The sequence below is a fragment of the Nanorana parkeri genome, unplaced genomic scaffold, assembly GCF_000935625.1.
Source record: "Nanorana parkeri isolate BGI_ZX_2015 unplaced genomic scaffold, ASM93562v1 scaffold276, whole genome shotgun sequence".
NCBI classification, from domain to species: domain Eukaryota; kingdom Metazoa; phylum Chordata; class Amphibia; order Anura; family Dicroglossidae; genus Nanorana; species Nanorana parkeri.
The window spans coordinates 219,625-238,440 of record NW_017306544.1 but is presented as its reverse complement, the minus strand read 5'-3'; the positions used below and the strand labels follow the sequence as shown (position 1 = coordinate 238,440).

The 18,816-nt window shown below is 42.6% G+C and overlaps 1 protein-coding gene across 2 annotated transcripts in view; it reads right to left on the bottom strand.

Moving 5' to 3' along the window:
- The window catches only part of AHCYL1 (adenosylhomocysteinase like 1), a 64,273-nt gene that overhangs the window by 32,679 nt on the left and 12,778 nt on the right, over positions 1 to 18,816 (bottom strand). For both annotated transcript variants that reach the window (XM_018557258.1, XM_018557259.1), the window contains exons 2-4: positions 10,994 to 11,102; positions 9,809 to 9,952; positions 3,252 to 3,352 (exon numbers count right to left, since the gene is read on the bottom strand). In XM_018557258.1, coding sequence (XP_018412760.1) covers positions 3,252 to 3,352; positions 9,809 to 9,952; positions 10,994 to 11,102 — 354 coding nt within the window. The remainder of the gene's footprint in view (positions 1 to 3,251; positions 3,353 to 9,808; positions 9,953 to 10,993; positions 11,103 to 18,816) is intronic.

Below are 18,816 nucleotides of genomic sequence, written 5' to 3'. Positions count from 1 at the left end.
ACATAACCCTCCACAGAACAACTTTTCTGTCTCCCCTCACAGACTGTGAGACCCATAGAGCCTGTCACCCACATCGCCCCACGCCTATAATCCACAACTAGTGTGGAACCAGCACACAATGATCTTCCAAAGAAATTCAAACTTTATTCCACATGCATCTATACAAAGCACAACTGCTGACACGTTTCTGCCTTACTCGGCCTTAGTCATAGCTGGTTGTGAACTTACACCAACCCCACTAAAATAGCACGCCACGATTAAGGCTGAGTCAGGCAGAAACGCTGGTTGTGCTTTATATAGATGCATGTGGAATAAAGTTTGAATTTCTTTGGAAGATCATTGTGTGCTAGTTCCTCAGTTTTTGAGCCTATTACTCTGGAAGAGAGTCATCCATGCACCGAATGTGGATTGCGAGAGGGGCATGATAGGGGTGAGCTGTGCGCTTCGGTTTTCAGTATAATCCACAACTACCTGAGAGTTTTGACCACAGTACTCAATGCTGTGGAGGTGAATCCCCAAATTGACCCACAGGGGCAAAGAGGATAAACTGGGTACCTGAACAAGGACAAGCCCCTGACAATGACTCAGTGTTGGCTGACTCGGCAGCCCAATCACTTAAAAAGGAGACATCTAGTCTTCGCCTTCCTGGTGGGCATACTCCCCCAAAGGGGGTCTTCAGGGACAGGGCTTCACTGCAACGGACCATGTCCCTGGACCGCTTAAGAACCTTGCAGCAGCTACACGTGCTGCATGAGTGGCAAGTCAAATGCCCCATGCAGGTTCTAGCACCCTAAGCACATTACAGACCAGCTCCGCATTATCTTTCCAGCATCCTTTTCAGCAAAGCCTTGGACCATACTTGGATCCTCCAAGTATGGTTCAAGGCTTAGCCGAGGAGAAATCTGATGCGGATAGCTGTTGTTAAGTGCTGCAGTGGCTGGTAGAAGAATTTAGAGTAACTTGCTAGGAGCGTCTTCAGTAGAAAAATAAAAAGGATGCACTTCTCTCAGAGCAGGGAGAAGGTGTCCATCACTCAAGAACACTAGCAAAAAAACTGGGGCAGGCTGGAAGTGGGAGGAGTTATACGGGGCTGTCCTTACAGCTTTGATTTGCCAGTGTCCAATCACCTGAAGGCAACTGCATAACCCATCAATTCAAGATTTAACGCTCTGTGTTTTGTGATGTATGATCAAGAAATGTGTAGTCTTGGCCAAAGGTTTTCAGAATGACACAAATATTAATTTTCATAAAGTCTGCTGCTTCAGTGTTTTAGGATCTTCTTGTCAAATGTTACTCTGGTATACTGAAGTATAATTACAAGCATTTCATAAGTGTCAAAAGGTTTTTATTGACAATTACATTAAGTTTATGCAAAGAGTCAATATTTGCAGTGTTGACCATTTTTATTCAAGACCTCTGCAATTCGCTCTGTCATGCTGTCAATCAACTTCTGGGCCACGTCCTGACTGAAGGCAGCCCATTCTTGCATAATCAATGCTTGGAGTTTTGTCAGAATTTGTGGCGTTTTTTTTGTTCACCCGCCTCGAGGATTGACCACAAGTTCTCAATGGGATTAATGTCTGGGGAGTTTCCTGGCTATGGACCCAAAATTTCAATGTTTTCTCCCCCAAGCCACTTAGTGATCACCTTTGCCTTATGGCAAGGTGCTCCACCATGCTGGAAAAGGCATTGTTCCTCACCAAACTGTTCTTGTTGCTCTTGGAGGATGTTTTTGTACCATTCTTTATTCATGGCTGTGTTCTTAGGCAAAATTGAGAAGCAACCCCACACATGAATGGTCTCATGATGCTTTAATGTTGGCATGACACAGGACTGATGGTAGTGCTCACCTTTTCTTCTCCGGACAAGGTATTTTCCGGATGCCCCAAACAGTCTGTCCGATATTCGTAAGATTGATGGGCAGTGTACAACCGCAAATTCTGTACAATCGATCGACTTTTGACTAACCAACAGGTTAGAAAACTTTGGTCGATCATGCGATTTTCGCAAGCTTGGTGGCGTTTGTACGATTCGTACGATTTACACTGCTCATGCGCAAACATCCAGGTGTTTTTCTTGAATTACTGCTGCTTGAACTGTGCGATGGTCAAGACAGGATGGGGCCGCTGTACGAAAATCCTACGACGGTTCGATCATCAGACGAAAAGTTTCGTCCAATGATCGCAAGGTATGTGGGCAGCTATATTCTAACTCAATCAGGATAACAGAGTGTTCTCCAGCCTTGTCCTCATCAACACTGACAGCTGTGTTAATGAGAGAATCACTGATATGAGGTCAGCTGGTCCTTTTGTGGCAGAGCTGAAATGCAGTGGAAATGTTTTTTTGGGGGATTAAGTTCATTTTCATGGCAAAGAGGGACTTTGCAATTAATTGCAATTGATCTGATCACTCTTCATAACATTTTGGAGTATATGCAAATTGCCATCATACAAACCGAAGCAGCAGACTTTGTGAAAATTAATATTTGAGTCATTGTCAAACCTTTTGGCCAGGACTGTAAACACAGAGGACACCAGACTTAAGCCTAAGTGAAGAAATACAATTTATTAAAAACACAAGTGGTATAGCACTAAAATATAGCAATCTATACACAACCTATACAAAAGTGAAAAAGTAACCAACTACCCATGTACAAATAGAGAAGGGGAAACATGAAAAAGCAGGGTTAGACAGGAGTAAAAAGGTAACCGGGAACAAGGCACTTCAGAGGAAGAAAAATATCACTGCTCCAATTCCCATTTAGGCCAATTCCCAAGGCGACACCTCACCGTGCGGCAATCGTGCACGATTCCGCACGGTCAGGATTTATCAAAACTGGGGGAGACAAAATCTGGAGCATGTGTGTGCATGGCAACCAATCAGCTTTTATTTTCAATGCTTAACTGAACAAAGTGAAGAGAAATGTGGATCAGTTACTATGGGCAACTGCTCCAGATTTGGTCTGCTCCAGTTTTGATAAATTCCCCCAATGGGGAAATATGTTTTTTTAAACTGGAGCAGTTGCTCATAGTAACCAATCAGCTTGTCCCTTTAGTTTGTTCAGTTAAGCTTTGAAAATTAAAGACTGAAGCTGATTGGTTGCCATGGGCAACTTCTCCACATTCTGTCTGCTCTAGCTTTGATACATTCTCCTCATTGCATTTCATTTGTATTTCCATTTCACTCAACACATTCAATACCACATAAAATAATAAAAGGTTATTGTAAGACGTTTAATGTTACATACTAACCCCAATTTGAGCTGTAATGTGTGTGCATCCCACAATCCTGGCTCCTGCTAGAGGCTTTTCTCCCTGTGCTCTCTTCCTTAAGGAAATCAGAGCTGTCATTTCTGGATGCAATGAAAAAAAAAACACAAAAATGAACAGAATGCTAGCTTCAAATAACCCTTTAGCCTATCACTCTAGGCAACAAACAAACTTGTTCAATAAACGGTGCATTTTTGTGCTTACTGTGAAATCCTTTTCTCAGAGTCCACTGAGCGACACAGCTCCAAAGAATTTTGAGACGTAGAGTTATGCTGCTGCCTCTAGGAAAAAATGGACGCTAGGCAAATAAAAGCCTGTCACTTTAAGGCCATGATCCCTCCCACCTCAGACCTGCAAATTGTAGCAAGTAGTACAGAGGAACTTAAAAGGAGAACTATGAGGCGGGTGCTTTTCACTCACCTCATAGTTCTAGCCGACCTGTGACAATGAGACTGTCACAGGTCGGCTCAGTAGATCGGGAGGTGAGCGAACACATATCGGGTTCGCTCACCTCTCGATCCTGTCACGGCTCTCTGCCGTGACAGTGGGGGGGCTGGATTCCCCTCTCCCCGCTCCGATCCGCCAGCGCTGACGGGCGGAACAGACGGGGGAGGGAGCGGGTACAGCTGGCTCTGCCTCTAGATAGCCAGAGCCAGCTGTCACTCACGCAGCTCGGCGGATCTCTACATCGATGTCAGTATCCGCTCCGGCGTCTCAGTATACCGCAAGCTGTAGCTGTAGCTCGCGGTATACTGAGCCTAGGGTGAAGGGAGGACGCTAGTTTGTGTCCTCTCGTTACCCTAAGGAGAACTATGGTGAAAAGCCCTGACCCCATAGTTCTCCTTTAAGAGGAGGGAGCTGTGTCACTCAATGGACTTCAAGAAAAGGATTTTACGGTAAGAACTAAATCCTATTTTCTCTACATCGTCCATTGAGGGACACAGCTCTGAAGAATTCTGAGATGCAGGGATGTTCAAAAGCAGTCCAAAACTGAGAGGCAGGCACCACAGTAACTAAAGCACTAGCTCAGCCAAATAATGCACTGTCAAAGTATTCTTAAACAGCTGCCTGAAAAATATTTCTGCCAAAACTAGCTTTAGAGGAGGAAAAAACAGCAATTTTATAAAACTTTGCAAGAGCGTGAACAGAAGACCAAGTTGCAGCCTTGCAATTTTTAATAACAGAAGTTTGATTTTGAAATGTCCAAGAAGTACTAACTGCTAAAAGTATGAGCAGATGTCTGACCCCTTATGGTACTTAGAGCTAAACAATGATCTACCCCGAGATGAAGTAAAAAACAAAACTTGCACTATAGAAGAGCAGTGTGGAAAACCCTAAGAATTCACACCAATGCAAATAAACCTTCCATGTACATAAAAAAATTTAACGTAGGATTTTTTTGCACTCACTGTAAAATCCTTTTCTCTGTGTACATTGAAGGATACTTGACTAGATCTTGCTCTCTGCATTGGTACTTGCAGGAGTAGGACCCTAGGCACAAAAAAAAGAAGGCATTGGGGGTGGCTCCTGCTGGTGGCCACACCCGCATCCAGAGCAGCTCAGTTGGTCACAGAGGAGTAGAACTAAGGCACAAAAAGACCCAAAGAAGGGAGGGTGCTGTGTCCTCCAATGAATGCAGAGAAATTGATTTTACAGTGAGTACATAAAAATCCTATTTTCTCTTTTGTTCATTGATCTCTCTATCAATGAGACGTCTCAAAAGCAGTGTCCACCGAGGGCGGGAATAATAAAAAACTCCGGCTCACACAAACTAAGCAGTCGCCTTTAAAACTTTGCGACCAAAGGAAACATCCGCAGAAGCATGTATGTAAAACGCGTTCAATAAAAAGGTAAAAACTATGGATGCACCGATACCATTTTTTTAAGACCAAGTACCAAAACTATTCTTCAAAGTTCTCGCAGATACCAATTACTGATACCTTGTAGGGCTGCAACAACTAAAATCGACATAATCGATTATAATCGATGCTTGAAAAAGTTGTCAACTTTTTCAATCATCGATTAACCGGCTTCCGATTAGTTCGCCCTGTTCACAGCTCCACACACGCTGCGCGCCGCAGCTCCTCCCCACCTCACGCTCGCCGCTGCCAGACCCGCCCGCATCCACGCTCCACCCGCCGCACCACCCGCCCACATCCACGATCGGCACAGGGACGAGGGCAGAAGAAGTGTTGCATTCATTGCTGTATAATTTTACACTTCTCATTTCACTATATTGCACACCACACTTTTTTTTTTCATTTTTCTTTTTTACTTCCACCACTCCAAGCTTGCTCCTGTGATGGACTGCAATCTCAATACAAACTAGTAGTCCCATCACTGGAGCCAATTTTTAAAATGTATTTTATCCGATTAATCGAACTGAATAATCGGCTAACTAATCGATAATGAAAATAATCGTTAGCTGCAGCTCTAATACCTTTATTGTGTCATGTGACAGTTTTTCTAAATAAATACAGACTCATGATTTTAGGACAGCGATGGAGCGCCAGGGCCCAGTCACAGCTGCAACCCTGCTAGTTCTGCCACTGACTCCAAGCTGTAGAAGGACTGCCAATCCCAGCAATACATTATACAGCAAAGCAGAATACCACCAGATATAGAGGACTACAAATCTCAGCAATACATTATATAGCAATGCAGAATATCATAAGCTATAGAGGACTACAAATCCAAGCAATATATTATACAGCAATGCAGAATATGAAGCCACATACTCTTGTGTTGCTCACCAGGGCTGCGTGTGGGGAGCAGATATGCGGCCGGACCAGCGCTGTAAACAGTCGTCGCGAGGTCCCCATCAATCAGCTTGTGTTTAAAATTTTAAAGTACTTGTAAAAATGCCTAGTATCTGCATCGATACCAATGCTAGTACAGGTAACGGTGCATCTCTAGTACAAACCAAGGAATTCAAGGCTAACAGACGCTGGCAAAAGATTGCCAATGCCAAAACCTGACCTTTAATGTCAAGAAAAGGCTAAAATCTGAGCAACTGAAAAGGCACGAGGAGAAATACTAAGCCCCTCACACCAAGAAATGCAAGCTTTCCAGGTTCGAGAATATAATTTCTGAGAGGTAGACTTAAATGCTTTAAGCATCGCAGGGATCACAGATTCAGACAAGCCCCTATCTCTTAGCATCTGGCTTTTATTAGCCATACCATTAAAGCCAGAAACTAAAACAGGATATAAGATGGGACCTTGGGACAAAAGTCCGGTCGCAGAGGAAGTCAACAGGGGATGTCTACAACTAGCCTACCACATCTGTTTACCAAGGGCATCAAGGCCATGCAGGAGCCACCAGAATCCCTTTGAGTTCTACTCAACATGGAAGAAGTTTTAAGGGAGGAAAGGCATAAATGAGATTCTACCTGTCCCACGGAGCCACCAAGGCATGTGTCGCATCCAGTTCTGCACCTTCTGATTGAATCAGGAGGCCAGAAGATCCACGGCTGGAGTCCCCCATTTCTGACAAATCAAAAGAAAAACTTCTGGATGTAGAGCCCATTCTCCTTGATTTAAGAATTGACAACAGGTAATCTGCCTGTCAATTGACTACTCCTGGAATGTAAACAGCAGACAGAGCTGGTACACATGTTTCTGCCCAATAAAGAATGTCAGAACCCTGTACTGAGCTCTGGCTAGGCTCCTCATACCTCGTTGATGACTGACATATGCGACCGCAGTGGACTGAATCCTGCCCGGGTGTCCCCATAGTAGAGCCATGCAATGTAAAAGAGAGTTTAATCGCACGCAACCTCCAGTTCATCAGAGCAGGTGAACTGAGCAATCAAGCCAAGCTAGCTTCGGCTGTCCCGTTTATCTGCATTTGTCTGTCCAGTGAAGAGGGTGACTTGTCCCATTGTTGAAGAATCTCTCTCTACAGAATCAGAGTATGGTATCGCGCACATGGTACTGCCTCAAACGAGGCAAACAATTAGATACATAACTCTCATATAGGTGCGAATCATTACCCATTTGCAAAGAAGCAGTGCCTGAATTTTAAGCCGAAGCCTGTGAATCTTTTCCAGAGGAAGAAAAAACGTGGCCTGATACATGTCCAGGATCAGTCTCAGACACTACAGGTGAAGGGATGGAATCAAGGACAATTTTCTGAAATTCAGGATCCAAACAAACTCCTCTACAGTACGCATGGTGATCAGAAGATTCATTTCCAGATCTGACTGAGAATCTGCCTGAAAAAAGGAAGTTGTCCAAGTAAGCCACCACCAATATACCCAGCTGTCTCAAAAAGGCAAGGACCGGTGGCAAAACTTTGGTAAATACCCGTGAGGCTTAGACAAGGTCAAACAGAAGGGTCACAAATTGAAAATTGCCCTCCCCCACCATGAAGTGTAGGAAACGCCGATGAGCCTGACAAATCAGAACATGGAGGTAAGTATCCTTAATGTCTACGGACAACAGGAAATCCCCCTGATGAAGAGTAGCGATCACTGAGCAGGTAGACTCCATTTGAACTTGCAGACCTTGACAAAGATGTTCAGGGCTTTGAGATCCAAAATCCGACGAATTCCATCTTTTTTGGACATGTGAAAAAATCTGAATAATATCCTTTGTCCCAATCCTACCATTAGAAAAATTCAATGATTCCCATTTGAACCAGATTCCTTACAGCTGACCATAAATCATGTAAGTGAATCTGAGTTAATTGGAGGTTTAAATGAAAGAAGCGAGCTAGAGGAGGAGAATGAAACTCTATTTTGTATTGCGATAAAGCCAGTTCGCAAACCCAGCTGTCTGAAATTTGAGACAACCACAGGTCCACAAACAGAGAACGTGTCCCCCCATTTTAGCTGGGCAGATGGGGAAAAGCTCTCGTGTGGAATAAATCTTCTGAGCGGACTTGGAGGACCTAGACTGCCAAGACCTCTTCTGATCACTGGAGAAGCTGGAATTTTGACTTGCATCTGAGTATCTGTGTGGGCGAAAAATACGTTTGTGAGGCTAAAAGGAAGGGCCGTGTTTACGCCCAGGTTCTTTACCTTTCTTAAGATGTGGTAAAAATTTGCTCTTACCGCACATGATATTTTTTTATTACATCATCCAGCGTCGCCCCAAACAAATGATCACCCTTCAATGGTAAATCGGTTTTCTTAGGAGTCTTGTCAGCTGACCAGCATTTAAGCCACAATAAATGGTGAAGAATGACAGCCAAAAAAGAAATTCTGGAAATAAGAGGTCCAGTATCCAGCGAAGCGTTACACATATGGAAGACAATTAATTGAGCCACCAGTTCCACATAGACATGAGAAACATGTTCACTCTCCAGTCCCTGATGCAAAAGTTTGGGCCACTCTGTGAGAGCGTTTGGGATACAAGGACTGTGGCCAAAAGAGGATGTAAAGTTGTGTACATAGATCTCACTACTGATCTCTCTTTCCTGTGTATTGGATCTTTGAAAGGAGGGGCTTTCTTGACTAGAATCACAGTAGTCTTATTCAGCTTAGACACTGGTGAGTCTAGGACAATAGGAGGAGACATCCATTTTTTTATTTATTTTTTTCATTTAATAAAATCCTTTTTAAAAAAGATAACACTTTTGAAGTACAAAGGAATATAGGTTCTTACTTCTTGACGCTTGGCAAACTGAGCTACCTTGGATGGGGGTGTGGCCATCTGCAGGAGCTGCCCCCAGAGCTGTGCTTCTTTTTTGTGCCTAATAGGAGGCTAATAGGCAATATGTGCAATGGCATTACAGCCAATATACAGTAGCTTTTTCATTTTTATATTTTAGAGCTGCACTTCTGCTTGAAAGAATGAAGAATGTAATATGCAAGTTGTTATCAATGCATATCTAATTACTGGTCCTTTGTTGAAAATACTCAATATTATTGTTTATCAGGCTTAGTTTAATCTAATTTTAAGATAAAGACATGTTATATATCACAAGAGTTAAATCTGTGTCTACATTGCATGTTCAAACCTTAATACCATAAGTAACACCTTAATACCATAAGTAACAACAGGTTAACAGATGTTTACTCTAAAAGTATATAATGAGTTCGGACATTCTACAGAAATTCTTAAAATTACTCTTTAACTAAACCCAATGGATTTTAGTAGACTAAATCTACTGTAGATTTAGTCAACTAAAATCTTATGATATTTAGTCGACAAGACTAAAAACAATTCAGATGACTAAAATATGGCTAAAACTAAAAATGGTATTTTAGTCAAAAGACTAGGACTAAAACTAAATCGGAAATTGAAGTCAAAATTAACACTGATTTGCTTAGTGTTCATTTCTCCTAGAGGCAGCAGCATAACCCTACATCTCAAAATTCTTCAGAGCTGTGCCCCTCAATGAACAATAGAGAAACAAATGAAAGTATATTATCTATAAGTAACCAACCAGAATCTACTGAAAATACCAAAAGTAAACATTTTAAAAAAATGGTTGCTGTGGGTTAATGCCCTTTGCACTTGCTTTGCTCCTTGCATCACTCACTAAATAAGGAGCCTTAGTGATCCTAAATCTTCAACTGAATTGTCAGTTACCTTGTTCAGCAATTTCAACCTCACGTCGACCAAACTCAGCCTGCTTAATATTCTTGACACAAAAATCGCTGCTGCCTTTTGAAGCGGTTTGTTGTTTGTCTCTAGGGGATAACTCATCATCTGAGCTGTCTGTGTAAGAGGCAACTACAAGAGGAATGAAAACCGAATTATACTTTTGATAAATAGTTGTACAGTAATTTTGCATGTAGGCAGATTATGCAAATGTGTTATTAAAAGACAACCATCATAGAAATAAGAGCACATTATTGGTCACAGTATTTCGTTTTGTTCAGTTATGTATTTAAATGCCAATACATCCTACTATTTGTTTTTGCGCATTAATACTTCTTTTCTGTTATTGGTTACAGATGGAGGAAGCCCGGGGGAATGAGGAAAAAGATGTGTATATCACCTTATTTATTATCCTCTAGACCAGTGTTTCTCACCCTTTTTTCAGTCATGGCACTTTTTAAAAGTATGCAAAATCTTTTATACTGCATGATCTTAGCGCAACTGTTGATTATCAAACCCAAAATTTCAGTAAAAAAATTGCATTTAATTTTAGTGCGCAAATACACAATATAATACCTATTTTTTGCCATAGTTCTCTTTAGGGTCACAGGAGAACACAACAGTCTCCTGATGTGGGTCTATCAAGTAACAATCATCAGTGCAAAATTATAGCTAATTTGCCTACAAACGTCAGGTGGTCATAATAATCTGGCCACTCAGTGTATATAAGATAGGGTAAAACAGCACAAATTAGTGGAATGTAATTAGTAATTTGGGAAGAAAATGAACCGGCAAAATAGAAAACCTTGCCTGAATTAATTTTTTTAATTTGCAACAGGACTGTCTGCATGCCTCTGACATGAGAAACTGAGAGACTAAAACACTTGTTTACGTAAAAGAACTGGCCCAGTAAGACATTGGGATAGATCGTACATGTGCATCCAACCATATATTATGGTCTATGGCTAACTTAATTACAAAGCATTAGATCATTCCAGAATATTTGGTGCATTGCACAAATTATATGTAAAACAAGTCATAAGCAAGAAAAAGATAAACATTACTCCAATGTTATTTCTTACCCTTAAAATGCCTCATAAAAGTATTTTTCAATAAATAATATTTTGAAATTCACACTAACACATGCATTTTACTGTTTTGTTAAAAACCCACCAGAACTGTAGCTGTCAGTGGATGACTGAGAGATGGAGCGGGACAAGGATCTGCGTCCTGTTTTAGTGGGAAACTTGCTGAACTCTTGCATGTCATCTGCGAACTGAATCTGTTTTGGGAAACAAATGGATTTTGAGACATGAAGCAAGCCAGAACAGGAATACATACAGTGCAGTGGGCCTGATTTAGGTACAGTAAACCTGTGTGCACCAAAAACATCTAATCGTGGGCAGAGGAATTTGAACAGTACTGACATTCTACTTTATATGACTGGAAGATTGAAGTTAATATTCATCACCTCCCTAAATTACAGGTTACATTCACACCGCCACAGTTTTAAATTTTTGTTCTCACAGTAAAAGTGAGACACAGTTACGCCAACTATACTGTCTGAATTTTGTCCGGTTCTTGATGCTCTGTCACAACCTGCCAATCAGCTGCCGTCACTGATTGGGTGTTCCAATAGTGGCACCCCTGCCACTGAAAGAATACAAAGCACACAGCAGGAGATTCGTCCTGTTAGCGTGGATGGAGGAGCCGTTATATTTTTCCCTTCAGTCCGCAGATTAAAGGAAAAATATATAAAACAGAGTATACCCAGCTTTAGACTCATTACACATACAGTAGATGTGGTTTATGCTACCATCAAAAGGAAGCAACCCCTGGGTGCACTAAAAGCCTGTGGTTTACCTCTGCTAGAGAGTTTAGTTAGCAGCAAAAGTACCAGGAGGAACAAACTCTCAACAAGGCAAGAGGTTGAACAAACCGCAATGCGGATGCTGGGTCTCCCATTGAACTAATTTTATGGTGACAAAAATTTTATTTTCTCTTCTGTTCAATAAAAGACACTAAAAGATAGATTTGTTAAAATTGTGAGACGTCCATGAGCAGTATCCATGAGAAGCATATAGGAGGGGGAAAAAAAACACCAAAACAACAATAACTGGTTCCAAGCCCAATAGCGTAAATCGTACCCCCCACAAAATCTTGTGTCATGGCTGGCATCTGCCGATGACTAAAAACCTTGTAAAACTTAGTACTATTATGCACAAAGGATCTGGTCACCGCCTTGCATACTCAGGACACCAAGCCTTGGTTTCAAACGTCCAAGATGCACTGACTGCTCTACTAGAATCAGCAGACACTGGAAAGGGCAGTTCTTTGTGTTTCAGAGTATAAGCCTGGTAAACCACCCAGCAAATCCATGTAGACATGGTAGAGGCCACCATATTCCAATGGAAACCTTCTGGAATAAACAAGGCACCTCTGTAGCAGGGACAGGAGCTGGACAGAATGAAGGTAACACAATCCCCTCATTTAGATGAGACACCAATTAAAGAAGAACTCTGGGCAAAACTTTTCTTAATCCTTGCAGTGGGGCTAAGCTCATTTTGGTCTAGATGCAAAAATAACAACGTTATACTCACCCTATCCCTGGAGCTGGCTGGTTCTTAGAACGGTACTTCCAGCCTGTTTCCCCCTGTGCTCCAGCGGTCGAAGGTCCTGTGAGTCATCATGTCCAACACATGGTGTATAGGACGTGAGGATGCTGAGTGGCATAGCATTGCTGTAGCAGAGCAGGAAACAGGCTATCCAAGATCTACAAGTGCTAGGTGGCTGGGGACACTATAAGAATCTAGAATACCCAGAATGTCACACTGCCAGTTGTTAATTGAAGGCCAATAACTGAGAAACAAAACCCTGAAATTCCAAAAAAGCAGCGAGCAGAGAAGCTGAGGAGGTATCCATCCTCCTGGGACTCTACGAAAAAAACTAGCAGAGATGAGGTTATGTGTCCTGGCCACCTAGTTTGCTTTAAGTGCACCTAGCACCTTCCTTCAATAGATGGCAGCATAAACTCAATCTAATGTCTAATGAATCTGACAGTGTCTCTTGACGAACAGTGGAGAATTGTTTCGGTTTCCTGAGTCTTAGGTGTGATTTCCAGGAAATTGCACCCTACATAGAAATGGATAGTAACACGTGCATTTAACACTCACTGTCCACAATTGTACTGCGCAAAAAAATAATAAATTTGTGAATGTTGTAAAATCAGGCTAAATTCATTTTACCTGTACCCTAAAATGTAGACTAAAAATATAAAAATATGCACCTTTCATTAAAAAAGAAATGCCAAAGGAGTACACTTTTGTATGGTTTATCATTTATACAAATCGGCATTCCAAGGGAATAAAACAATATAACACAACAGAGTCAACGCATACAAGACAAGATTAAAAGCAATGTCTAACTATTGGCTCCTTTTAATTCAAAACAAATACCAATATATTTATTGTAAGGATTACTATATTTTACTCAGGAAATAGCAATATATAGGGATGTAAAATGGTACACCTATGTGACCTGGGTTTGTTACCAGGTGGGCAAAATTATTGTAGTCAGAAAAATGATTTGCCAAGATTGCCAATTTAGGCATTTATTCGGATTTAACACTAGATATAGTCATATAACAAAAATGATGCAAGCATTCAAAATAGTAGTCCTGAGTTCTTTCATTTTAACAGTCATGAATGAGGATGAGGGCTCACACTGGTCAGAACAGACACGACAAGCAGAAGTCTTTTTTCCCCCTATAATTATTGTGCTGCTGTACCAGCAAATGTTAGAGGCAATGCATCCAAGACAGCAAGTCTTTTACCCAAGTTGCATATCAGCACTATTCTGCTTGCAAGAGTAGATGTAACACATGTCCCTATATCAAACTGGATCTAGTGACATGCTGGAGAAATCAGGAACTTAAAGTGGACCTTTACCCATATCTTTAAAATAACAACAAACACACCATTAGAAATGTTTAGTAATGACAATCTACAAACATATATTTATAGTTAATTGCACACTTTGTATTCTTTGCATACCTTATTTCTCTTCTTTTCCCCAGTCTTCTGACAGTGGCCATGTTTACTAAGGGCAGAATACTGGATCTCCTATTACTTCCTTGATCTCTGGCACATGTGACTAGACATGTGACCATGCACATCATCCCAGGGGAGGAAAATGCTTTTCCCTGAGATATCATGAGATTACAGATGAGATTTCCCAGCAATGCTCTGCTGATGACAAGGCAATCCCAGTGTGCACTACGTTGGCAAATTGAAGTCATTTGCCCTTTCAAAGCAGGAAGTGAATGCTCTGCAAGTGTAATTATTTCAAAATCACAGCATTTTACACCTGACATGTCTATTATTAATTATCATACATACAGGGATGCATTGGTAGAATTTGATTTTTGAGTGTAAAGTTTTACATTCTCTGCAGATTAATATGCAATTGATTTCTAGTTACATTATTAATTATCATACATACAGGGATGCATTGGTAGAATTTGATTTTTGAGTGTAAAGTTTTACATTCTCTCCAGATTAATATGCAATTGATTTCTAGTTACATTTCTTTAGAGTAAGCACACCTATTTGCGGCCTTAAAGGCAAAGTCACACATAAATCAGTTTAAATGTTCTGATGCTCTGGACTGATGGACAGGTTTATTCAGCGGAGCAAAAGATGAAAAACATACTTCACTGTTAACCCACATGGACTGCAGTGTGTACTAGCTGTATATCTTCTAACACATGTTGAGGTATAGGAAACTATAACAATGAACAATGGAACAGAAGTTCAATTCAACAAAGGTGAACAACACTACTCCTTTCATAAGTCACCTCCAGTGTATGGACATATTTTTTCTGTCTTATTCTCACCAGCTCACTGCTCAGTTTTCTTCCCCCTACAGCTGTCACTGATTTACTATTTATTTTCTCCCTAAATAAGCTACTGGAGCGCAGATGGCGCTCCAATAGCTTATTGGCCAGCTTCTGCAACCGAACATTGACAGTAAAGGGACCGGAAGTGATGCAATCAGCGTCACTTCCGGTCCCATACAGTGGAGGAGAGGAGATCAGTGAACGGACATTCACCGGTCTCCTTCCTCCTGCCAACCCGAGATCCCAGTCCCAGGCTCCCAGGTGGAGCAGCGGAGCCCGGGAAGCAAGGCGGGGGATGTCGGGTGTGGGGGAGGCGCGTATTGCACCGGCCCCTGGAAGCGATCTGGTGGCAGCGCAGCCGCCAGAATTGCTTCCAGTGTAGAGCCGACAGTCGGCTTTACACATGTAAACAGACTCCTAGCGGCTGAGTCTGTTCAAAGGGGCCAGCTGGCTGCTGCCAGCAACGTATAAGATATGCCCCTGGCAGCGAAAGTAATCCAACCAAACCTTTTCTATGTAGTTTTGGATTGAGTGGGGAAGGGTTAGAGTGGGGAAGCTATGTCTGCATAGCTTTTGAGGAGATATTTCTGTCAGTTTTTAAATGCTATACAGTTTTAAATGCTATACAGTATTATACAAGTGAAACTGCACCACTAAGTGTGCAAGACAAGCAATGAACCACAAAAGGTTTAAGCAAAAAAAACTTTCCTTCCTGTTATACACTGTCTGCACCACTATAAATAATGCACAGTTCTATTAACGAATACAAAAATGCTTTATTTCTTAGGACAATATGGAGGAACAAAATTACCAAAAGTCCATGTGGAAGAAAGCACGTTATAAAAAACACTTAAACGTGCATATCTCCCTAAAAGACACCCAGTAAAAAAGCCAGCAAACACAGGTGTTTAAATGGACACCTGAGCTGGATAATCCAAGTCATATATATATATTTTTTTAATGAATTTACTTTACTAAAACCCCTATGCCGCTGTCCAGCCATCCACCTCCCAATCCCTTAGCAGAGTGGCAGACGGCATTTGATCCCCAGCCGCACTGGCCAGGAGAACAAAAGCTGCATGCTCAAATATCTATAGCAGCACACACAAGCACCTTTGGATCCTCTGTTGCACTGGCCGGGAGATCAAAGGCTTACAGGAGGCACTAAACAGCAGGGTGCCTGGCACTTGGGCACCAGGACCTGTGTTTCTGCCACTGGTGGCCCCCCAGCAACAAAGGCCATGATCCCAGCGGCCACACCGTCATCAGGGGGCGAGGCTGGTTGCTGAGCAACCAGCCTGCATTTGCCTTTGTACCTCCCCTCTCGTGCCTGTGCCTCTCACAGCCTTTTAAAATCTGTAGGAGGGCTTGGGAGGCAATTCCTCTCCACGCTAACTGATAGAGCCGGAGCTAAGACAGGGGCCTAGCTGTATGCTTAAAGGGACCTCATTTTGGAATAGAGGGAAAGGAGCCGCTGCCCTGTGGTTTAACCTTTCTGTGCCTAAACTGCTGCCTGGTGACCCTGAGGACTTAACCTTTGCTGTGCCCAACAAGCTGTCCTGCGACCCTGAGAATATAACGCTTTCTGTGCCTAAACCGCTGCCCTATGTCCTTGAGGATTTAACCTTTCTGTGCCTAAACCGCTGCCTGGTGACCCTGAGGACTTAACCTTTGCTGTGCCCAACAAGCTGTCCTGCGACCCTGAGAATATAACCATTTCTGTGCCTAAACCGCTGCCCTGTGTCCTTGAGGATTTAACCTTTCTGAGATGACAAGGGAGCATGAAGCCGGCTTCCCGGCCAATCAGAATGCCGGGCGCTGCGTCTTTACACGGCACCCGCCTTCTTAATTGGCCAGCTTCCCGACCAACCAGGAAGCCGGGCAGCACGTCATTACACGCTGCCCGGCTTCCTGATTGGCCGGGAAGTCGGCTACATGCTCTATCATCACGTGACGAGAGAGCATGGAGCCACTTCCCGGCCAATCAGGAAACCGGGCAGCGTGTAATGTCGCGCTGCCCGGCTTCCTGATACAGGAAGTATCGGGCTAGGCATCAGAGCATTTGGGCGAGTACGAGTACTCGACCAAATACTCTGTATCGGCACCGATATCGATACTAGTATCGGTGCATCCCTACACGATACCGAAAAAACGTTATCGGTGCATCCCTAATACGCACAAACGTAAATACACGTGGGGTGTGCCTATGTGCAAAAACAACAACAATTGCGCTACACGTTACATATCACTGCGAACGTTGGAGCGTGAGCAATAATTCTAGGGCCAACAGCCACTGATATCGCTCATCAGTTTAGCGTTAAAAGCTTTTAAAATCATCGCCTCTGACCAATTTTGGGTATTGTAGTTTTTTGTGGTTTTGCAGACGCATGCAGCTTGGCTAGTAACAAATGTCAGTCAAAGTACTGCAGCGCTGAATACTGAAAAATGGCCTAGACCGAAAGGGGTTTTAACACCCTGGTCCTCAAAAGGTTAAGAAACTTGCTTTGGATATCATTAGTAATGTTTTAGGATATTGAAAAGTAGAATCTACCTGTTACTGCATAGATGCAAACAGAAATGAACACACAGAGAACATGTGGAAGAGCTGTGGATTATAAACATGTGTAATCCCAACCAATGTACAGGCTTGTGAACTACTTAGTGAATTCTAAAATATATCCAAAGCAGCTTAAGGATGGTCAGGAGTTAAACCAGCATCAGTCTGAGGTCTAAACAATGAATGGCTGAGCAGCACAGCTTTTACAGATTATAAAACAAGCCAACAAAATGCAGAAATGGAGTGAAGGAACAGGTTGTTATTTCTGCAAGCACAAATATGTTTAACACCCAGCAAGGGGGTTTTGATTGTAACTTGTAGGTCAGGTTAGGAAATGTAGAAATAGAATAGTGCTGGCATAGGCAGATCGGCTGCAGGGGTCTGTGTCAAGGGGGCACAGATCGCTTTAGCCGATTACAGCCTGTGAGGAGAGACCTCTGACAGGCTGAAGCGGGGAGGAGAACGGCATAGTTATTGTGGTGGCAGTGGCGGTGGGAGAAGAAACAGAGGTGCAGATCACCCATGCCACCCCACTTCCCCTCTACCCCCCATCTTGCTCACTCTCTGCCCCCCCTGCACCCCTGGTGCCAGCCACGGTAGATCTTAAATCCAGCAGCCGGCATCGATAGCCAACCTGCTATTGGGCATTTTAAATTGCAGTAGCCAATAGCAGGCTGGCTATTGCACCTGCCCACTATCAATCAGCAGAGGAGGAACCGAAGGAGAAAGTTCTCCTTCATGATTAAATTAAAAATACAGAAGAAAGTAAAAGTCCGCCCTTGCAAAGGAACCTGACTCCTAACTGTTTTAGCTGGCTCCTGGAGTAAGAGAAAATTTGTCAAGCCCTGCTTTATAGGGTGCCTGCTTTCTATAATGTTTATCATAGGTGTATTTTATATGATAGAGACAGAATATCAACCAAAAATCCAGAAAAAACACATGGTACAAATGTTATAAATTGAGTTGCAGTTCTGAGTAAAATAAGTATTTGCTCCCCAAGCAAAACATGACTTAGTACTTGGTGGAGAAACCCTTGCTGGCAAGCACAGAGGTAAGACGTTTCTTGTATTGTTTACCAAGTTTGCACACATCTCAGGAGGGATTTTGGTCCACTCTTCTTTACAGATCTTCTCTAAATCCTTAAGGTTTCCAGGCTGTCGCTTGGCAACTCAGCTCCCTCCATACATTTTCTATAGGATTAAGGTCTGGAGACTGGCTAGGCCACTCCATGACCTTAATGTGCTTCTTCTTGAGCCACCGCTTTGTTGCCTTGGCGGTATGTTTTGGGTCATTGTCATGCTGAAAGACCCATCCACGACCCATCTTCAGTGTTCTGGCTGAGGGAAGGAGGTTCTCATCCAAGATTTTACAATATATGGCCTCCTCTATTGGCCCCTCGATGCGACAAAGTCGGCCTGTATCTTTAGCAGAGAAACAGCCCCAAAGCATAATGTTTCCACCTCCGTGCTTGACTGTAGGGATGGTGTTCTTAGGGTCATAGTCAGCATTTTTTTTCCTCCAAAACACGGCGAGTCGAGTTAA